The sequence below is a fragment of the Camelina sativa genome, chromosome 3, assembly GCF_030686135.1.
Source record: "Camelina sativa cultivar CO46 ecotype springtype chromosome 3, ASM3068613v1".
NCBI classification, from domain to species: Eukaryota; Viridiplantae; Streptophyta; class Magnoliopsida; order Brassicales; family Brassicaceae; genus Camelina; species Camelina sativa.
Window position 1 is genome coordinate 23,141,187 of NC_141882.1, and position 23,071 is coordinate 23,164,257.

Below are 23,071 nucleotides of genomic sequence, written 5' to 3' on the forward strand. Positions count from 1 at the left end.
ATGTGTTAACAAAGTCACTCCCACTTCAACAGTTCCTTGATTGTACTTCCAAGCTTGGAGTTGCTCAAGCCCCTCCATCTTGCGGGGCGTGTAAGAAAGAGATAACTATATGACCCAATTGTAATTACTTGTAATTATGTGTACCCTAATTACTTCTGTCAATCACCTATATATATATATTGTAAAGTCCTAATAGAATAATATCAAGCATTCACTTCTATACCAACCACCAGAATTTGTTCTTAGTTTAAATTTTAGTTTTTTTTTTGGAATTAAAAAAAAAATAAGGCAACAAGAAGATGAGAGAAAAAAATAATTTCTAAAAACATTCATATTAATTTTTTAAACAATTTTTTTCATTAAAATTCTGCAAATATTATGATTTATTTTATAAATTTTCTCAACAACTTCTTTTTTAGTTTTTTAGCCAATTTTTTTTTAATCCATATAGGACCCCGTCGTTGGTCCGGCTCTGTTTAGAAGATCAGACATCTTCGGCATATTGTTTCGACTTTGAAGTCTCACGATGATCGATGTAACGCAAATAGTTAGGTTAAACCTTCAAAAAGTTATTTAGGTTTTGGTCTCCCGTAATTATTTTTTTTCGTTAAGAGTCTTAATTCTTAATTCTTAAACCTAAAAAGGTCCATCGGTCGGGTCGGTCCATGTCCTCTAAATTGGACTTATCTCTTAACTTAACGTTTTTAAGTACGTATTGTAGCACCTTTATTCCTAATACACTTAATTTTAACTACTGAAGTCTCTGATCATCAAAAACCAAAATGCCAAGAAAGTAGTAGCACAAAAAAATTTAATCACACTTGCAAAGTGCAAACAATAAACAAGATTGTAGAAAAACGTGGAAATACAACTATCCTTAGTCCAACTCTCTTTTAGCCGTCGCTTGTCAAAGTCAACGCCAGAATCACTATAGTAAGTGTTGTGATCACTGTCGCACACGCATACACAGTCATTGTCCGGTTCGAGACGGCTTTACTCTGCTTCTTTTCCCCGCAGCTAACCTCCATCTCCTCAACAAGTCTCCTTACAGCTTCCATGTCCGAATCCTTTGCTGCATGGATTAGCCTGTTCTGAATCTTCTCTAGTTGTGTCTGCTTCGTTTTCTTTTTTTCTGACCAGATGAAACCCGTCATTTTCCAGAGAAGGATACCGACATAAATCGCCACGATGCAATCTACCGTGTAATGGTGACGCTCTCGTATTTCCCTCTGCGCGCTGTGAGCCACGAACAACCATATCATTGCCGAAGAGAAACCTCCATAAGCCTCCTGTTGATAAATTTACCACAAACGTTACAAATAAAATCTGTCTAACAAAAAATACATTAGCCAACAAGTGAAGAAAATGAATATACCGTCCAAGCCATAGCGGTTAAGACAGCTACAAGCATGTGACCACTATACAAGAGGTCATTGCAACCACCTCCAGCTTTCTTTAGTAGAGCAAACCAAGAAGGCCCTTCAGAGTAACTAGGTCTCAAGAACTCACTGAGGAAGCTCATTGAACCCCAATCAGCTTTATAGTCACCAATGTATCTCCCTGGGTCAGCTGTTAAAATGAAAACAGAACTAATCAGTAACCAATAAAGGCCTAAGTGAAGCAAGACTAGATGTTACCATAAGCTGCATCCACATGGAGGAGCTTCCGTATAGCAGCGGGGTCATTAGCATAAGGGACATAATATTTCTGAGCCCAACGATGAGGCTGAGAAGGTACATTGTTAAACCGGGCTGAAGCACACCAAGGTCGAGCTGAAGGTAAGATAGTCGATACGAAAGTTATAGCTCTTAAAAGACGTCCCACTCCCATCGTAAACATGAATCTCGCACCTAATCCTAAACCTGGAGCTTTCACTGAGTCGAACACTACCGAGAAACCCAACATTACAAACAACATAAGAAAATGATGCAATCCAATGATATGAGCTCTCAAGATTTCCACAATTGTGTCGGGAAGGCTCTCGTTTAATGCAAGTAAGAACCATTGGCCTGTATCAGGAAGTGGAGGCGTATCCCTATCAAAGACAAAACCATTTTTATCAATACTCAAATCAAAAGATGCGAAGTAAAGAAGACTAAGAAGAGTTCAAGAATCAGATCAAAGTAGCTTAAAAATGTTAACTCTGTTCTAATTTAAAGTCAAAGACACAATCTTTGAACTAATTTGGAACAGATCTAAAAGATTTACCGGTGCCAATCTAAGCCAAGAACAGCAGTAACAGAGCGAACACAAAGAGCTTCAAAGAGAAGAGCACAGAGCATGAACACGATTGAACCAAGGAAAGGAATAGCTGCTCGTAGCTCTTTAGACCAGTGCTTGTAGAACAGAACACGAGTCACGACGGCAAGAGCAAGAACCGACCAAAGAACTGGCATGAGACGAGAATGCCACACCGGTGACACGTAACGCATGTAATCGATTGCCACGTATGACATAGCGGCGATCCCAAGTCCACCTCCGGTCATCTGAGTGGCGGATGGTAGCCGCATCGTGCCGGATTTGGCGGTTGGAGGTCGAAGACGGACAAAAGACATAAAAAGGAAAGGTTTTGTCTGAAATTTGCAACAAACACGGAAATTTAATTAACTAAACTCTTAACTAATCATTTGTGTTTTGTTACAGTTAAACGAATAATTACTCCTCCATTTTTGTAATTTATGAGAGAGATTTTAATGTTACTATTACTCTATTTTTATTTACACTAAATATTCACCCGCAATGCACCGCGAGACGATAATTTTATTTAGAAATGCATAATATAATTAATTTATTATTTTATTTAAATAGGTAACTAATATGTTTTATATTTTCAAAATGCACTATAGTTTTACATACTAATATACTTTATTGTGTTGAAAATTATGATTGTTGTTGGAATTCCATTATTCTATAATTCATATTGACCTCTCTGTTTATTGCATTAGTATATTGTTTAAAATTTATAATATCATTTGATTTGTCTTACAATTTACTATTGTCAACAATTATTTGGTTTTTATTATATTATATTTAAATTAACAATGTATGACCTATATATTTTTAATACTATTATTTATTATAATTATATGAGTATAATATAATATGACAAACATAATGTAGGTTGTTGCTTCTATATATAAATTTACCACTTTTTATTTATAGTTGTCCAATTGGATTAAAATGGTGCACTGTTTTATAAGTGGATATTTTATTTGATGCATTTGATACTTGTAAGTGTGCATCAAATGTCTAAATAATAATAATGTAATAGGTATTAAAAATGTGTTAGTTGAAGAAGGTAGCTAAAATTAATAATTTGTGTTAGTTGAGGGGCTTCTTGGCAATTATATTATTTTTTGTCTTTTCGATATTACAAAAATTGTTTTGTTTGTCTCCACCAATTCGTAAATCTATTTCTCTCCAGAAAAAAAAACGTTTCTTGTTTGTCTTATCATCTTCTCGAATCTGGCTTTCCAAAATCAGGGAAATCAGAAGTCTATTGAGAGGATTTTTCGTTGTTTTTATCTAAAAGGATAGATTCTACAATTTTACATTTAGAGGGAAGCTGCTATCTCGAAAATTCCATATCAACCAAATACTATTCTGAAATCGATTCGGTTCCTGGTAATTTAATTTGTTCTTTCTGCTGTTGTTCTTAATTTTTTTTTTATGATTTTGATGTTGGGTTTCCCATTCCATATCATGTTTCCACTCGAATATGGTAATATAAGGGTTTGTTATCACTTGTAGATTCCGGTTTGTTATCACTTGTAGATTCAGGCTCCGTAAGGCATATGGGGATGAAAAATATCACAGATCAAACCACTGAAACAGATCCATCGATGGTATTTCATATTCAAATTTGCTATTTATATATAATTTGATATTCGACTTTGTGGTTATTTTATTTTTATTTTTTGTTATTGGTGATTTTTTGCCTACAATTTCGTATTTTAAAGTCGATTCTCTCTAATTGCTTTTGTTGATTGTTAATTCCTTCATGGGCAAGTCTCAGTTTGTCTAAATCAAACTGTCTTCCCCTCTGCTTTTTTGTCCGTCTTAAATTGTTATAAGAAGAGCGCGTTGAGTTCCGGTTGTCTGAAGTCATATGAATCATATTGTGGGTTTTGTCTGAAGTCATATGAATCATATTATTTCAGAATAAATGTTATATTGATCAGGGTAGAAGATTCTTGAGAGAAGAGGTGAGTCTCTCTAGTGTCTAGTCTATCTTTTAAAAAAACTTTGCTAAAACAGAAGAATAATTTATTTGTTGTGCATGTTACATCCGAACTGAACATGCTTATCAAAAATCATGACTTTGTGCCATTGTTATGGATCTGTAATGCATCATAAGAATTAGACAGGTATCTACGTCCTGCTCAAATATTATTGTAGATTAGAAATACATAGACAATTATATTTTAAATGGCATTTTAATACAGGAATGTGAAGAAGCAATATTACCTTTTATGTTAACCTGAGGACGCAAACAACAATGACACAATTTGCTGTCGGACACTCTCTCAAAACTAGGGCTCGACATTCGGGTAATCCGTTCGGGTATTATCCATTCGGGTTCGGGTAAACGGGTTTAGAAAAATAGAACCCATTGGATATTTTTAGATATATGGGTTTAGTTCGGTTTGGGTATTATCGGGTTCGGGTCGGTTTGGGTTACAAATTTTAGAACTTGATTAGTACCTGAACTACCGGGTACCCGAAAAAATATAATTAAATTTAAATAAATTTAGTTAAATTTTGACTTACATAACAAAATATTTTAGATATTTTGATTATTTTTGATATTTAGGTATAAAACTAAATTAAATATTCAAAATTATAATTATAATTTTGGGATAATTGCATTATATTAATGATAAATATTATAAATTGTTTATATGTTTGGGTTTAATAGGTATCCAAACGGGTACCGGGTATTATCCGACCCTAACTCGAACTCACGGGTATTAGAAAATAGAACCCAATAGGGTTTTATAGGCAAACCCGTACCCAACCCGAACCCGGTTTTTCGGATCGGGTTCCGGGTTGAGTATTCGGGTACGGTTTTTATGCCTAGGCCTACTGAAAACTTTGGCATGAAATGATCCCCACAAGGTACATGATAGCCTCTTGTCCCTATTAATGAAAATTTGAATTTAGTTCACTGTTTTTTTAGTCATGACTTCGAATTAGGTACACAAATCTAACCATTTGTCCCGCATCTCAAATTCGAGTTTGTGTGTTCGGCTTGTTGTTAAGCTCAACTGTCTCCATATCACCAATGTTTACCACTTGACCAATCAAGTCTGTAAATTTGATCCACCAAATACAAAGCATTAGAGAAAGTTTGTTTTTTTCAACCATAGCTATTTACAAATATAATAGAGAATTAAAATAGAGAGAATGTGTAATCGTTAGTTTGATTGCTTATGCAGGGTGGAGTTCTAGGTTAGTATTATTTATAGGGATATGATTAGGTCGACTAAAGCGTTTATGAGGATACCAAAAAGATCCAATTTTAGCGAGTAATTAAAGAGATCATAACGATCTTTGTTTTTTATGGTATGTTTTTGTGATAGAAAATATTCTGATATTTAATTCTGTTTTGCTTGATTGATTTTTAGGATGCGCGATCAGTGGGAGAGAATATTTGGAAATCAAGATGTTGGTACACAAATATCTCATGGTATCTCTATTTATTGTGTATTAAATTTTTGAATAGAAACAATTGGGTTAGGAATAGGTTTAACTGAAATGGGCTTGGACCTTAAATTTTTAAAACAAAATTTTCGAACCCAAACCAAAGAATCGAAATAAACGTTTTGTTTTTAAATATTAACACAATGACATTCCCTAAATAAGTTGGAACTCTAGGATTTATTTCATAAACTGGTGCAAAAATGTATATATAGATATTGCAAAAATGTATATATAGATATAGATGTAGTGATTATGTTTTTAAATACCCGTTAATACCATTTTTTCTCTTTTAGTTGGGATTTAACATGTTTTTAAAAAAGTTTATATGCTAATTTGTGGCTATAAACTTGGATATGAATGCTGGTAGTTTTAGTTTTACTATTTTATTAATTTACGGTTTTCTTATTATATACATATGGACAATTCTTGGGTTCACCGCCCTCTTAGTTAAGAAAACAAATTATTGATTAAGAAAATGAATTATGTATATCAATTAATTTTATAATTATTAATTCTAAACAATATATTATAGTTTTAAATTATAACATCTAAACTCAAATCACTTTTTTTATAAACCCAAATTAAAATACAATTTTCTAATTGTAAAATCTAAACCCTAACCACTATTTTATAAATCCAAACCGACATATAATTTTGTTTAATTGTAAAATCTAAACCCTAACCACTCTTTTGTAAACTCAAACCGACATATAATTTTTTAAAATTGTAAAATCTAAACCCTAAACTCTAACCACTCTTTTGTAAACTCAAACCGACATATAATTTCATTTAATTGTAAAATCTAAACCCTAAACTCTAACCACTCTTTTGTATAGCCCTGGGCAAAATACCCGAACCCGAAACCCGATCATCGAACTCGAACCCGAAATCCGAATGGATTTTGGATTTCTGAAATTTGGATACCCGATCGGGATCAGGTATTATCCGACATCCGAAACAAATCCGATCAAAACCCGATGTTATACAAACCCACAGATATAAACCTATGAATGATCATAGCCGATTATCTCTAACTCTAACCCTTTTGATTTGTTGCTTTTACCTCTCACCACCGGTTCGTTTTCCAGTTACTCGATCTATAAACACTATTTATTCGGATTAAATCCCCATTCTTCAAGCTAGAAAACCTAAACTGCTACTCATCTCCTCCGTCTGAGTCTTCACGGAGACATTCACAGGTGATTGTTTTTGTTGTATCGTGTATTATTTTTGTTTGCGAGTTCTACTCTGTTTCAATTTCTGTTGTATCTTGTATCAATTTCTGTGGGTTTTTGAGTAAAGCATGATTGGGTTCTGTTTTAGTTTAGCTTCATGTCTTGTATTGTTTTAGTTTGATCATTTGATTGGGTTCTGTTTTAGTCTAGCTTCATGTTTCATGTGTGATTGATGGGTTCTGTTTTAGAATTGCAGTACATAGATAAAGAAAACCAAAGTCACACAACACACAACAAGTGTTCGTTTAGGATATATATGATCATGTGTAAGAGTGTAAGATTACGATCCATGTCCATGTGGATCTTTGAATTAGAATAGCTTACATTTGGGATAATCAATTATAAGCGTGACATTGTGTGAGCATTTGTTTTGTGTGATCAATGATCGATGGTGACATGGTGTTTTCTTTCACTAACTTATTTTTTATTTTTACAATTAGCAGATAGATTCATCATCTCCACATCAACATGATCGAGATAATGATGCAGATGGATTTGAGTTTGATGACTAAGGAGAAGAGTTTCAGACTCCATAAACAAATCAATGGGGAAAAAGAAAACAGAATCATAAAGATGGAGATGAACAACCAAAAACTCTGAGGCAAGTCACTCCAAGGTCAGGTGTATGGGTTCATTTCACAAGGCTACCAAATAACCGCAATATATGTACCTGCCACTATTGCAAGAGAGAATACAAGTGTCCATCAAAGTCAGGGACTAAAAATTTGTGGAATCATCTTGAAGTCTGTAAGGAGCACAAGGCGTGACAAGAAGGAAAAGATCCAATGTTCAGTCAACAGGTCATTAATAAGGATGGAAATCTGCAAAATGCTAAAATTCCAGAGAGTGTTTTCAGTGAAGCATCCAATGAGATGCTTGTGATAGGGGAGTTGCCATTATCTTTCATTGAATCTATGGCTTGGAGACACTTCTGTAGCAAGGTATAATGTTCTTTTTTGTTTTTTTCCTTTTTTTTTCTGGATTTTATTGTAATGATACTAATATGTTTCTATATGTTCATGGATGCAGATGAATCTATATAAACCATACTCTAGAAGGATTGCCACAAGGGACATTGCTGAGTTGTTTATTCAGAGAAAATCGACAATGAGAAAGTGGTTCATTGCTAACAAACAAAGAGTCTCACTCACAACAGATATATGGGTTAGTGATGTCACAAGTAATGTCATTTATCCTTCTTTTTACTCACAAATCTTTCGTTTTTGAGTTCACTTTTCTCTTCTAATCTTATCTTATCTTTAATTCGATTGCTAATCACATGTGCAAGTTATATGGTCATAACAGCACATTACATTGATCAGTATTGGCGACGAAAGAAGCTTATAATAGGATTCAAGTATGTGACAGACCACAAAGGGAAGACAATTGCAGCTACTCTTCTTGATTGTTTAGCTGATTGGGGTATAGAGAAAATCTTCTCTATTACAGTGGACAATGCAACGGCAAATACAAATGCTTTGAGTAAGTTTGAGACTGCTTTCTCTCTCGTATTTGATGAGTCTTTAGTTATGAAAGGAGAGTTTATGCATGTGAGATGTGCTGGTCATATCATTAATTTGATAGTGAGTATCTTCGATCTATCTGTAGTCGTTCGGGAATTTGGAATAGTTCTTATCTTGTTGGAGTCTTGATATATCACAAATAAGTAACTCAGTCGCTGTAAGAACCTCAAAAACTTTCTCTTCATTGTCTTTTGATTTCGTCCAAATCGCAATCCAACATCTCTTTGAACTTCATTATGACCAAATATCCGTAAAAACATTGTCACACTCTCTTCAATGCTTACATTCATTGTTGATCTTAAACCATAACTTGTTTGTAACTTATCACACAATGTTCTGAAAGTACTAAGTGACATTCGTAGTAATTGTAGACAAGCAGCATCATCTTCTTGTAGACGCTGCCAAATATTTATCCACCCCAAACCACCGTCTGTTTTGACTGGTCCTCTTTGAAAATATCGATTGTAGAACTCAGTGCTGGTTGAATTATTAACTCTTCAAATTGCTCATTTTCCAAATTCCATAACTCAATTCTTTCTTCACAACTTAGAAATTGGACTCCTCGTGATCACAACTGGCATATACAAAACACCTAAAATTTGTAAGATACAAGATTAAAAAAATCAGAACATTAATAAATAAATGACATTATATAATACGATACAATACATAAAGTTTTATTGAAACGTAAATAAATATAAGATAATCGCTCAGAATAACACACACGCAAAAGTAAACTATTCTTCATCTCCGAAATCACCTTGATGAGTTTCATTTAAATTAGGTCCTCATTCGCTTCCCCAAATATTGAATTAACCTCCAGGTCTACGCGTTTTCGATCTTGGCCACGCTGAAGAATTATTCGTAAAACCAAATTCCGGTGATACTCCCCTTTGAACGTTTATTGACGTAGGAATTGGTGTTTCTTCTGAAACGCTGTTATTGATATTACTAAAAAAAATTATCATAATTTCTTATAATTGGTAAAAAAAATACAGAATATGAAATGTTTTAAATTTTGTACTTTATAGATGATAACAAATATACATGAAACTTTTTTGCGCATTTCATTGAACGTCTACATTACATTTATATCATTAAAAATCATAATAAATTCATAAATTAAAATCATGAATATAAACACTTTTAATGAATATTACTAAACTATATTTTACATATACTTTGAATTATAACTAATGAAAATTCTTATATTAAACTTGCGAATATAAAATTTTTTTATGAATATTTCTAATTATATTATACAAATACTTTGAATTATAACTATAAATATCTATATATATGACTATAGTTTCTCTTTTTTTTTTAAGTTAATTTATATCTATGAGATTATAATAAAATATTCATGATACGTAAATATATGTTATAAACAAAATGTATTGTACCTTTAATTGAAAGATCAAATGAGAAGATCATAATTTACGTTTCAATTAAAAGAAAATATAAAAAGAGCAAAGTTTTCAACCAAAAAAAAACATAGAGAAAGCAAAGTTTGCAACCAAAGAAAATATAGAGAGAGAGCAAAGTTTTCAAAAGAGAGGATATGATTTTAGGTGTGGGTATGAAGTTTGTTGAGATTTCAGTTTTCCTGTTATATAGATACAAGGAAGTGTGTTTGATGAAGTATGTGTGTTTTGAAATGTGTGTTGATAATAACCGTGTATGTATTAAGATGTGGGTTGATAATACACAATAGTGTAAGTGTTGAATTGCGTACATCCCACTAAAATTGTTAAAAAGTTATTAATAAAATTAAAAAAAATTGAAATAGTGGGCGAAACATAGCAGAAAACAAGCAAAAAGGTAGTAGTTTTACTGTGTAGGCTGATCATGCATGTTTCTTCATAAAAGTCTCCTGCATATAATGTAGTGGTTCAAAATATTTTAAAAAATGGAAGAACCACTTTTTTTACTTACACACGTGAATGACTTGTTAATTATGGAGCGTTTCATCTGATGGCTGAACCGGGTTTGTTCCACTCTCCACTCAAAGCCTATCTAGTTCCACATAAGTTTTAACCCACTTTTTTTTTTGTGTACCTACAGGTCATAGTTAATAAAAGAAAGAGGCTTCTTCGCTATTCTATCGGCCATTTAAGAAACTATGAAAGTAAGATTAATAAGAAATTTTCATGACAGGTGACTGGTGATTTTGAATATAAGTCAAATATGAACTATGATTATTTCTTTTTTGATGAAAAAGGATAAATCTCCGAATTTATGGAAGGATCCAAGACTAATTTTTTGGGAGGAAACATCCTACGGTCCCCAAAGTTTACAAATGGGCCGTAAGAAATAGGCTTATACCCATGTGGGTATAGAAATAAAACTGAGCAATTATGCGCTCGAGGAAAAACAATCCCTAACCTAAACCAACAAGATGACTTTTCCACCAAATTAGAACTATTAGCCCACCACTTCGTGGTTAATACGAAGTATGTTACTCCCTCAATCGTAATCTTCTTCAATAACTAGTGATTTGTTTAATTGTTATTATAAGTTGCATACTAAAAAACAACATAAATTTTTTTACCAATAACATTGAAATCAAACTAAAATAAAATTATATTTTAGTTATAATTTTCATTAAATTTGTTTTATTCTGATTAAATTAAAAGTATGTAGACTGAACAACATATCCACAAATATTAAGCCGCTTAGACTAGGATTTTGATTTTTATAACAGCGGATCGAAGCGGGCTGACGCGTCAAAACCAAAAAAGAGTCCACTGCGGTTAGGGTTAAAATCTATGTGCGTACACTAACTGATAGTCAAGGGCGGAAGCAGCTTAGAGTCATAAGGGTGATTTTTTTTTTTTTTTTATAACAACAGAAAATTGACTCAAACAAGCCAATTGGGAATAAAAGAGTTAACATATGTAATAACATAAGGGTGAATTTCATAATTTCATAAGATTGACTCAAATCCTAATTTCATAAGATTGACTCAAACCCTAATTTCATAAGGGTGAATTGATCCTGAAATTTGTAAAATTAGGTGAAATATGAAGAAAAAAATTAAATTGATCCTTGTAAAATATCAAAATTAACCCCTATAAAAAAATTTAATAACACAGTTGACTCATTAAATTTTTCTTTTTGACCTGATAAACTGATTTTGCTAGCTCATCACTTGGTGATACCTATCTGATCTCTATATGTATACAAAGATTATCCCACTCGTTGTTTCCTCTCCAGGGTTCCTATCAAATTAGGGTTTTTTTTTTCTATTGCTGTTTAATTTCAGAAGCTTTTTTTCATAATGTCTCTACTAAAACAACTTCCACCGCAACCCAAATCCAAAAGGCAGAAGGGGTCGTCCTCGTCGTCGCTGCCTTGCTTTGATGATTTTGGCAAGAGTTTACAACAACTGAGCCACCATTCTGCGAGTCTTAAAAATCATATTACGACGCAACTTTTAAAAATCATCAAAAAAGACAAAAAAAGAAACAAACTCGCATACGATGAGAAGGAGGAGAAGGAGAAGGAGAGGAAGAAGAACAAGAATAAGAAGAAGAAGAAGAAGAAGCTTCACCTAGTCCTTGACTTGGACCACACGCTTATCCAGTCGAAGGTGGTTCGGAACCTTCCTATGGAGGAGAAGTATCTACTCGAAGAAGCTGATTCAAGGCTTGATCTATGGATATGCAGCTACGACAGTTGCTGTGAATTTATGATAAAGCTACGACCTTTTGTTCATGAGTTTCTATTAGAAGCCAACAAGCTTTTCACCATGCACGTTTACACAATGAGCAGTTCCAGTTACGCTAAGACAGTGTTGAAGTTGATTGATCCAGATAAAGTATACTTTGGAGACCGAGTCATAACCAGAGAAGCAAGTCCTTACTATAAGACACTTGATCTTGTTAAGGCTGATAAGCGTAGAGTGGTGATTGTGGATGATACGGTTGATGTTTGGCCTTATCACCAGAGAAACTTGTTGCAGATCACCAGATACAAATATTTCAGAGACGCTGGTACAATGTCGGAATCATACGCAGAAGCGAAGAAAGACGAGAGCCGACGCAAAGGATCATTGGCATATGTTTTGAAGTTCCTTAAACATGTTCACAAAAGATTCGAAGAGGAGTTAGATTGTAAAGATTTGAGGCCATTGATACCTGATCCTTGCACACAATGCTGCTTCTGACTTCTGACTGAGAGTAAGTAAAAATATCTTTATAAAGATGCTCAAATCCATCACAATAATTTTATTATATCCAATTTTAAAGCAACTGTGCAAACAATATCTAATCATATTCCTGAGCATTGAATGAAATGAATTGAGTTGACTTGCATAGACAAGTTTTTTGAAAGATATAACACACCTAAGGAAATTTGATATCACACGCCACCACATGGAAGGCAACACTTTTTGCCAATCTGAATAAAGAACCACTGTAACAGGTCTGGTTGATCATCTTCATCCTTTTTCTCAGGTGAGGACTCGGCCAGTGGCAGCTTCGGTGGCAAATGCCTGTGGAATGCATCAACTGCTGCAGCTACACCATCCTCGTTCCCTAGTACTTTCGCTAGTTCCATCACTTGTGATTTCACCTGAAAGCACAAGATTGGTGTCCTATGATGCCTGCTCTTTTCTAGAAGACTTAGGAAATTATTTAGGATGAGACCACACTTGTGAGACACATCAAAGCTAGAGAGCGTTTGGGTTTTACTTCTATTGTGATTCATTACTCTTAACAAAAAGGGAAAGCAAGTTTGTTTACCTCTGGTTGTAGCATGAACCTTATGGAATTACTGAGGTTCTCAACATTGAGCTGAGCTATCGGTATTGGCGCAGGCCCAAGTCCTTTCTCATAGATCCTGTCACCCCAGAAGAACTGATCCCCAAAGAATGGCACGATTGTTGTTGGACACTGCAGACATCAAAGTAATTAAAAGTAAGAGGGACCATTAGGTTTTTTATGAGGTCTAGAAAACTGATTAAGATTCAACCACAGGACACGTTGATGATCGGTAATGAAAAGTCAGACAACCAGATTTTCAAAATTAAAATTCTTTACCCCTGCTTTTAGTCCAGTAGCTGTGGTTCCAGCTCCACCATGATGAATCTTCATATCCATAACACAAGAAAAATCCTCAATTAGAAAATAATATCTTCGGAGACATAAATGTAGAAATACAGTGGGAATAATCTAGGGAGGGCTTACCACAGCCGAACATTGAGGAAACAACCAGTCGTGAGGACAGTCCTCCAAAAGGAATACATTTTCAGGAACTTCAGTAGCAACTGCAAAATGTTAGTTGGTAAAAATGTATCCTGAATCCGTAAAAGCAAGAAGAAAACTGGTTCAGGCACAGAGAGCCAAGACAGAAGGCACAGAAGCTGCTTACGGTTTCCAAGGCCACCCCAACCTCGATCAACTATCCCTCTCTGTTCTGTATCTCTCAGTGTTTCCAGTATAATGTCCATTATTTTTTTTGGATCATCAAGAGGCTGGTTGTGTAAAGGAGAAGAAATAACAAAGCAACAATACTGTGAGCTATAGCAAGTGCATCATCAGTTAAACAATCAAGACGGACAAGGACCACAATTTGGGGAGATAAATCTATCGATAAAAATACAGTAGAACTGGTAATGATGCGCTTCAAGTTTAACATGCTGCAAATCAAAGATTTCAATGTGACGCCTAACCAATACTACCAAGATTCACTGTCAACACTATGTCCATCATTGAATATTACCAAAGAGAGGAACACATTATATCACTATTAAGGGTCTTCGCCTTACCATGCTTCCAAAACCAATATATATGGGCGGTGATCCTCTTTCTATCCAGTGGCTAAACTCTTCGCGAGGTTGGTACTTTGATCCAAGGTTCAGGAAACAATAGCCAACAACATCGACTAAAGGACCCCAGTCTGCATATTATTAGTTAAACAAAAGCATAATCTTTCAGATATCTATCAAAGAAAAGATAATGAGCTGAGACTCAAAGAATATTACCAATGCAAAATTTGACAACGCATTATGGTCTTGCCATAGCCAGAAGAAGAAAGTATCATGCATAATGGTAGCAAGGAAACATATGATAAACCTGAAGAGGAATAGATGTATAAGGGAAAAAGCTGTGCTCTTACCACTTGGTTTTGGCACAACATGGGGACTCCACATGTAACCAGTAGGCAAGTGCGAAATTGAGCCATGGTATGTGCTGAAATATGCGATAGGTGCAAGGTTTAATTTCCTCTTCCTAAAATCATTTATATATGTCCTTATGCTCCACCATACCATCAGATCAACAACTATATATGATAGCTGAGACAAGAAAATGTTGTGAAAGAATCAGCCTCAGAATGCTTTTAATCACTTTTAAAGGGTGGGGATATTCATAAGAAAGAACCAGTTAAGGCCGCACTACATAATAACATTACCCAATATGCAGCACTCTGAGAAACACGCGCCAAAGGGTGGGGGAATTCATGAGTTGGCCTGCCTACAGAAAAAGGATGTAAGAAAGCATGAAAACAAATAAAACGTTTAGGCTGGTGTACAGACCCTGAGATTAAAACGCAAAAACGTCACTCACGTCCATGGCATTGTGAAAAAAATGTGAATTGGTACTCCAAGAGCTTCGGCAACATGCACATGTCCTGCAATTAGAACCAAAAACATATCATCAGCTTAAAGGAGGAATGAAAACAACCAAGTAAATATGCTATAGAAAAGTTTAGAAACAATGAGGTGCTGATGAGTAAAACATTCTGAAGTCGGTGAGGGACTTACCATATGCAGGAGGATTTGCAATTATTGCTTGAGCTCTGAAAGAGGTAGCAGTTTCCATATCAGGCTCTATGCATGCCGGAAGAAGAGACTCTATAATTGCCTTCAACTGTTTTCTCTGTTTTGATATTTCTGAAGGCCCAGAAGGAATGAGACCCTTATTTCTAGCCATATCTACATTCAAAAGATACTCATAAATGTCATTTTAATAGTATTTCCACATGAAGAATATTTCTGACAGCTCATCTGTGTTTCCATAAAAAGCTTTCATCAGAAAAGAAAAAAACGAGAAACAAAAGGATAAATGAATCATTTAGTGGAGGAATTATTTACATGCAGCTAACTCTCGGGGATCACCACCCAAGGGGTAGAACTCTACTCCAGCAGACCGTACAAAAGAGCGGAAATTTGCATGAGTTGCCAACCTAACACGATGACCAAATTCCTGCAACGGAGAACAAATATTATGTCTGACTTTAACCTTCCTCAATCACTCAATGTCAATGAAAAATCTATTCAAAATGTCTGACTAAGAATCTTGGGTACCTATTCCCTAGCTCTAACGGAAATGAGCCAAGAACATATATGAGGAAGTGATGAAGAAATCAAACTAAACTACAAGTGTAGGCACATGAGCCTATTTAATGGCACAATGCTTCCCTCTATACATCTTAAGTTCAAGATATGATACCTGGAGGCGCTTTGCCATAGCCAAAAAAGGCTGCACATCACCTCGAGTTCCAACCACAAGTATAACAATTTTTAACCTTGGAATGGATCTAAAGGACTCCGTTAAGGACTTTTCATATGTGATTGTGGACTGCCCTTTCGTTGGCTTGAACTCCCATAACTCCGATACCGGAGTACCGTTATCTATAACTTCCACTCTCCCGTCATTTTGTATTCTGACTAGCTCAACAATGAGTTTTTGCTGGAACCACAAGATATTAACAAAAAGGAATCATGAGAATATAATAATGATTTCAGTGTACTGCATCTGAGAAACATATCCTAGTGATTCTTACAGCACAAAAATAGAATCTTCACTTGCTAATATCCAAGATTAATACCATGTTGAGGCAATTGGCTATAATAACCATTAATGTGGATAAATGTTCTTCTTAAGTTCATGCTACATAGCCATAGAAACAACTGGATACATGAGGGTTTAGTTTCCTACCTTTTCCCGCTCGGATAATCTATCCAATTTTAGATTATGACTTGCAGGAGACCCTTTCTCTGTCAAGGACCGAGAGTACTTAATCTCACCGTCATCGACAAGCATATCGCCATAAAGACCAACAGGTGCAGTTCCGCAGTGGTCTAGTCCTACAAGAAGATACAATCTTGATCAGTGGTTATACTCTATTTCAGAATACTGGTAACACAATGGAGATCCAAAGTCCTGGGTGAATTATGCAGATACAACAACTTGTTCAGAAAATGAAATAAGACAAGGTTGAATAGATGAGAGAACTAACCCCTACGCCAATCAGAAGAACGACCAGAACCTTCAGGAGCAGTCTCTACAGAACTAGATGTTTCCAACAAACTCGTTTTCTCGCTATGTACACCATTATCTCCATCAGAATCATCCTTCCCAGACCTGTTCCCATCCTCTACTTCTTGAAGTGGATGATCAAATACATTACTCGCCATGACTTTTAAAAACTGAACTTAACTAAAACAGCTCTCACTGCCCCCAATTCCCACACAATCAGTTGCAGCAACAATCTATACTCACTAACACTCTCCTAATATGATCAAAGGCGCCTTGTAGATGCTAATGTCTCTTCCTGGAAAACGCTGTAAACAGCAAAACAAAAGTTTGAAGCACACCGACCAGTCAAATCCTCAGGTACAGAAGAAAGTTAGCTGAACTTTATACACCAAAAAAGGCAAATAAATATATTTTTTGTAAAGAAATCGAAACAAATAAAGGTTTATCTAATCTCAACCGTTTCATATAAAACGAGAAAACGCAAGAGAAGATCATGGAACAAAAAGGTCTGTCTCACGTTTAGCGCGAGAATGAGATCACCCACCAAGAAAAGAGTCAAGCTTTACTTGTAGAACTCAAACTATAACACGATTTCAAAAACAATTTGAGCAGAATTCAATCAAAAATAAAGTAAAATGCAAGAATTGAATCGAGGGTTCATCGACAACAATGGGACTTATAGAATGAAAAAAAGATTGTTCCTTTTTTTACCTGAGTGAATAAGGAGAGAAATTGATTTTGTGGGTAATCTCTGTGGAAGAAAGATTGTTTCTGGGTTTGGATAATTCGAGGAGAAAGGGAATGATGATGATGATGATGAATTGAGAGAACAGAGAAACTTGAAGGTTCCAAAGGCTTTGGAGACTTTTGAATCAGCCAAATGTGGTGAGACCGCCGATGAGAGATATTTTATTAATAGTTGCAGAAATTAATTACTCCATAAATATCCATCATTAAATGTGTATAGTAGCCAATGCCACCGAAGCAGATATTAATTTGATAAGGGGAATTTGGAGTAATTCTAAGACCGCCAAGTTAGTAAGATACTACGACTTTTCATTGTCAAGAAAATGCTTTTCTTTCTCCTTAAGCCAAAGAAGCAAAAATATCAGACGGTTTGATTGTTGGAGGCAAAACTTAAACCACTTCTCTTTTCGCTAAGATCCGGCTTACGAAATGATAAATGTGATTGTTGCAAATATGATTTTATAGTTGATACAATCATATCGAGGCTTGAATGGTTGGTCAGTATGCTCTGGATCAAACTAAAATCGAATCAGTCTGTTATTTTTCTACCATTCACACAATTGTTCGATATATACTCTATACCAATTCCGTATTAACTTCAGATCAACTTTAAACCAATAAAACAGTTGTTAATATGCATAGAACAGTAACTCCATACTAAAATATAACTATTTATTTGTATGCTTTCAAAATATTACATACTATAGTATGGAGTTTAGCATACCAAATTATTAATACACATTGTCTAATATGAAATTTGTGGTCCAATACATAACATTTTTTTATGGGGTTTATTGATCAATTTTAAAACTAAGACCAAATCTTTAAATTTTAGAAAAGAGCCTATTTTTGCAATAACACAAAATATATAAATTTAAAAATTGAGGTCAAATCTTAAAAATTTATAAAAATAAGACCCATTTTTACATTAATAAACAAATTTGGGCTCTCTTTTCGTTACTAAAAACTCAAAAATTTTGGAGGCCCAACATCAATGTGTCTTGAGAATGTGTGAAGGGCGAGACTTGTATAAAGTGTATATATCAATCCTTCAAAGCCTAAGTCTAATGTCAAAACATATATACCTAATAATCATAAGGAGGGAGACTAAAAAACCGACACTATCAAAGGTTTCATAGCTGCGTCGTTGATTGAAAGGTTAAGTTGTTCGGTTTTAGGTTTTAGTGGTGACAAGCTCGGTCCTGTAATTTTTGTTGCCCAATACCAAATCAAAAATTAAGGCTGATATCACAATTTTGCCAAAAATAAACCAAAATAAAATAAAATATGAGTCTAATTTTTTTTTTTGAAATTTAAGTTTTTATATTAATTTGCCAAAAAAAAACAAAAAAAAAAGAAAGAAAAATGGGCATTTATATTTGAGTCCCCATACACATGTATCAAATCAATATGTCAAAGTATAATGTCCCAACAGTCATCTTTTATTGGGCTCCACGTATATTCCCAGTCTATAGGCCCATCTCTCTTAATGGTGGTCTATGAACCGGAAGTGGATATGGAGTTTACTAAAAGGTGACGGTCGAGGTGTTACACAATGATCAGGACTGTGTGGTAATATTCTTTTAAGACCTTTTTTTTATTTTTCAAAATGGCGAAATAGAGAATCAATGGATTTTTCAACAAATTTAGAAGCGAAAACATTTAGTGACGATTCTCTGGGTAATCCTATGTAATTTCCTTTTGACAAATTCAGAAAGAAAAAACCTTAGCAACCGCCCTACGGTTAATCTTTGGAATACTATTTAAATAGATGATTGAAAGAGAAAAGTATTTGATTGTGATAAGGATTGATCATTAAAGTTAAACCTATATGGGTTTTTTTTTTTTTTTGGCAAACCAACCTATATGCTTAGTAATATGTTTGATATTTTAATTATTTGTATAATTTAATACACACACATGTTTGCCTAGAAAACAATTTACAATTGAGGACTAATACAATTTTATATGATAAAAAAAATCATTTAAATCCTTCATGATAATTGTGATTATCTAGAAGAAGAAATCAATTATATTCAAGACTAGAATTTATACCCGCACACGAGCAGGATTTTGATTTAAAATATTTCTTATCAATAGAAATTGTTGAACGCAAATATAATGATTCCAACTTTTGAGTATAAATCTATATAAATACTAAACTTACCTTTACTCAGTGATATACAACATATATATTTTTGAAGATAACATTTCTTTGTTATATCTATTTACGATTTTACGTTGGATTTTAATTAATATTTTTATCAATAAGAATCATTGAATATAAGTGTTATATCTGACCTTTTATCTTGAAAAGAGTTCATTCCATATTTTAAAAGTTCTAACGTCAATGTCGATCATTGACCTAATTATAAAGACCATTTAAACATATTGATATTCTACATTAAATGCGAATATACAAAATTTTATGAACAGTTTTAGTGTTATGTCTCTACAATTAGGAATTCTAAATGCATCATCTACCATAATAGAATTTCTGACTATGTCAAGAATGCTTAAATGATGAAACGTTTAAACCCCACAATGAATATCTATTCACTAATCCAAGTTAAATATCTTTTTAAAATTTCATATGTTATTTGGAGATGTTAATTTTGTGATGCAACCCCAGCTTCGTCTTCACAAAAAAGAAATATAGTATACTTTAAATATATTGTTTTTACCAATGTTTTGGGTTAAAAGCATTTGATAATATATATGTTATATTTGTTATATATGTTTTATATCATGTTATAAAATTGTAACTCCAGTTGATAATATACCCTATGAGATATGCTACACAAATCACATTCCATTTTTTGTAACGACTTATATATCATTTTTCTATATTTCTTGACCACTGATTTTGTTTTTTAGATAGATTATTTTTCATAATTTTCTCGAAAAAAGTGTGCCACTTACAATGTCTTTGTTTTAGATCAAAACTTTTAAATTATGTTAAGTTAAGTAATTAATTTTTTCTTTCTTATAAGTAATATTTAATAATAAATCTTTATGGTATATGTTTCTTAGAAATTTATGTTTCACTTCAATTTTATTTTCATGTTTAGATTTTTATAACTACAATTACATAACTTGTTTTTTTACTCCACCTGCATTAAAATCTTACTTACATTCTAAAACTCGTTAACTCATTCTAAATTTTGGAATATAATCATTTTTGGTTATAATTTTAATAATAACTATATTACTAAAACAAATTTACAGTATTATTTTTACTATTTTAAAATTTCCATTTATTTTACTTAATTCATTTTTAGATAGTTATTATTTTTACTATTAACTAAAAAAATGTATTATTGTTTATACTATTTTATAATTTAATTAATTATAGTTAATTCGTTTATTTATTTATTTTATACTATTATTAATTATAAGTAATAAATATGCTATGAATGAATATTAAAAATAGAATTTTTTATGTAAAAAATTGATTAGGTGGATGCTGATGTGGATGAAGGAGAAGTGAGCAAAGTTAAGTTTATATATATAGATTCAAGAACATTGATCGAGAGATCCGTAACATAATATCCGTAAGAAGGCATATGAAGAGACGGAGAAAGCTAATGCTTATTTGGATTTGATACTCTAGTTTTCTCTCAATCTTTCTTTAAAGCATTGTAATCTTGTTTTGATCATGTTTGTCGAGATTACTCTATAGGTCTGTTCTTTTTAATGTCGTCGTTGGCTGTCTCTGCAACAGATTTAAACGACGATGACAACAGCAATCAACAAAGTAAAACGACAATGGTAAAAGCAATTACGCCCGGATACAATAATAAATTAAAATAAAAAACAGATCTCTTAACACAAATGTTAACCCCATAAGGCCATAATTAAATATAAAACGCCCGGATTTAATCATACTACACCTTCATGTTCGACTGTTACGTATACGGTATATCTATGATTTTCATATTTATAAAAAAAAAACTCCTTAAATGAAAACATATTTGAAAATGTGCTATTCTTGATTTTGAATCTTTCCAAGTGAATCAAGAGCCTCAGTGCGACGACGAACAATCTGATGGAAGACATCCCTCACTTTCCTATCAAATGGATCCAAACCATCTTTCATGGCTTCACACACATGCATCAATTCTTGAACTCTCTCCTTCACCTCTAACCCTTCCTCATCGTTTAATGAGAAATTATCTGAATCAATCAATTCACTTAACAGTCTTGAGCTCCTCTCGATTTGGTTAATCTCTTTAAGTAGTCCACAGCCCTTCTTCTTTTTGTCTCTTTTCTTCGATTCATCCATGATCTTATCATGCAGGGACATGACTGGTACTGCCCACTGGAAATGCCTTGGGAAAAAGAAATGGACATGTAAACCACGGTCTTGGCAAGGTATGGCTGCGACAAGAACCCATGTTACAAACAATAATATTGATGTCATCGTATAGACAGTGAGGGCTAGGCCATTAGAAGCCATGACATCGCTAGCTCGAGGCGTTGCTAGGTTATGTCCAATGCCTTGTAGCTGCCTAGCAGCCGACCATGACCGGGAAACGCTCCAAGAAAGTGACCTGAAATAGCCAATGTGTTGATTATGGTCTTTGTTGCGTGCAAAAGAGCGATTACGGTGGGCCAAAGTGTTAGACGAGTCTTTCTCGTCTAGCATTCCGATAGCTAAATCAATCAAAGCTTTCTTTGCACGGTGGATTCCTCCTTCGCCAAGTTGTTGTCTTTGGCTAGTGTCCAAAGCGGATATGACGATTTCAATCAATTGCTTCCATTGCCGGATTTGCTCGATACCATCACGGATGGCATTGCATACATCAAGAGCCTTGACACTCCTTTCGAAGTAGTCTTCTATCAATCGGTCCATTGGCTGTTTAAGGAGCTCAGACTTGTGGTTGAATATTATAACTCGGAAATCTTCTTGGCAACCAAGAAAAGAATCAAGAAGTTTCCCTATCCATTCAAGTGAGAGGATCTCATCATCAGCCGCAGAGGCATTAAGATCGATGAATTTTTCGGCTACTTGTCTTTGAAAAGAATCTAACTCGACCTCCATACTCATAGGCTCGGGGAAGGCTGTTGGATCCATTAGGTGCGCTTGGTCACGACGCAAACTAAGTAATGACCTTCCAAACGAATATTCTGTCTCTGGCATTTTTGGAAAATAGATGAAAACTTGGCTTCAAGAGATTAATCTACGTTAGGAAGAAAGTGGTGATGAGAATCAATTGGAGAAAGGGATTTGTAGCATGTTTAAATGTTCGTTAGTCTCTCTTCTTTTCTCCTATTTCTAGTAAATTCACTTTCACCTTTGTTTTTTTAAACAACTTAATTTGCAGTTTATGGTTACAAATAAAAGAACTAAGTGTTCCTAAATTGAATGGAGGGCGACGTATGTTTTTGTCTTTTACAGAACTATTTTTATACAATAATTTCAATTTGTTAAATTAAAAGTTGTATGAAAGATATATATATATATTTTTGAGAATAAATTTGCATTGTTTTGCTATATTTTCTACTATCTTGTTATGAAAAGTTTTATTGTTACGCAATAACATTTCACGTTTAGGAACACTTAGTTCCTTGCTTCAACATGAACTTCTATTTCTGA

The 23,071-nt window shown here is 33.9% G+C and overlaps 2 protein-coding genes and 2 pseudogenes across 10 annotated transcripts; 1 reads left to right on the forward strand and 3 right to left on the reverse strand.

The window, feature by feature from the left end:
• Positions 1-745: 745 nt before the first annotated feature.
• On the reverse strand, positions 746-2,649 carry LOC104777530 (protein PHLOEM UNLOADING MODULATOR). The gene is made up of 4 exons (XM_010501804.2): positions 2,209-2,649; positions 1,638-2,035; positions 1,376-1,569; positions 746-1,289 (listed from the first exon to the last, which is right to left on the reverse strand). Exons 1-4 carry the CDS (start codon positions 2,553-2,555, stop codon positions 894-896), a joined length of 1,335 nt encoding a protein of 444 aa, XP_010500106.2. The 5' UTR covers positions 2,556-2,649; the 3' UTR covers positions 746-893.
• An 8,836-nt stretch (positions 2,650-11,485) lies between these two features.
• LOC104779121 (sterol 3-beta-glucosyltransferase UGT80B1) lies at positions 11,486-17,804 on the reverse strand. 7 transcript variants are annotated; one of them, XR_015594040.1, is made up of 17 exons: positions 17,437-17,804; positions 16,706-17,030; positions 16,405-16,553; positions 15,916-16,155; positions 15,558-15,669; positions 15,228-15,398; positions 15,031-15,094; positions 14,876-14,933; positions 14,582-14,759; positions 14,232-14,362; positions 13,835-13,937; positions 13,651-13,730; positions 13,504-13,551; positions 13,207-13,356; positions 12,808-13,036; positions 12,015-12,536; positions 11,486-11,862 (listed from the first exon to the last, which is right to left on the reverse strand). XR_015594040.1 is itself a non-coding variant. In XM_019243842.2 (16 exons), exons 2-15 carry the CDS (start codon positions 16,881-16,883, stop codon positions 12,824-12,826), a joined length of 1,875 nt encoding a protein of 624 aa, XP_019099387.2. In that variant the 5' UTR covers positions 16,884-17,030; positions 17,437-17,804; the 3' UTR covers positions 11,486-12,536; positions 12,808-12,823. The 7 variants fall into 7 exon arrangements, 5 of the variants coding, with proteins under 5 accessions (XP_019099387.2, XP_019099386.2, XP_087362740.1 ...); XR_015594048.1 differs by having other exon boundaries at positions 12,015-12,636; XM_019243842.2 differs by having other exon boundaries at positions 11,486-12,536.
• Positions 11,742-12,629, forward strand: LOC104777531 (RNA polymerase II C-terminal domain phosphatase-like 5 pseudogene; annotated as a pseudogene). The gene has a single exon (XR_015594096.1). The product of XR_015594096.1 is annotated as an RNA polymerase II C-terminal domain phosphatase-like 5 pseudogene (transcript).
• Positions 17,805-21,241: 3,437 nt separating the features above from the next.
• Positions 21,242-22,681, reverse strand: LOC104777533 (protein BYPASS1-LIKE pseudogene; annotated as a pseudogene). The gene has a single exon (XR_015594084.1). The product of XR_015594084.1 is annotated as a protein BYPASS1-LIKE pseudogene (transcript).
• Positions 22,682-23,071: the final 390 nt, after the last annotated feature.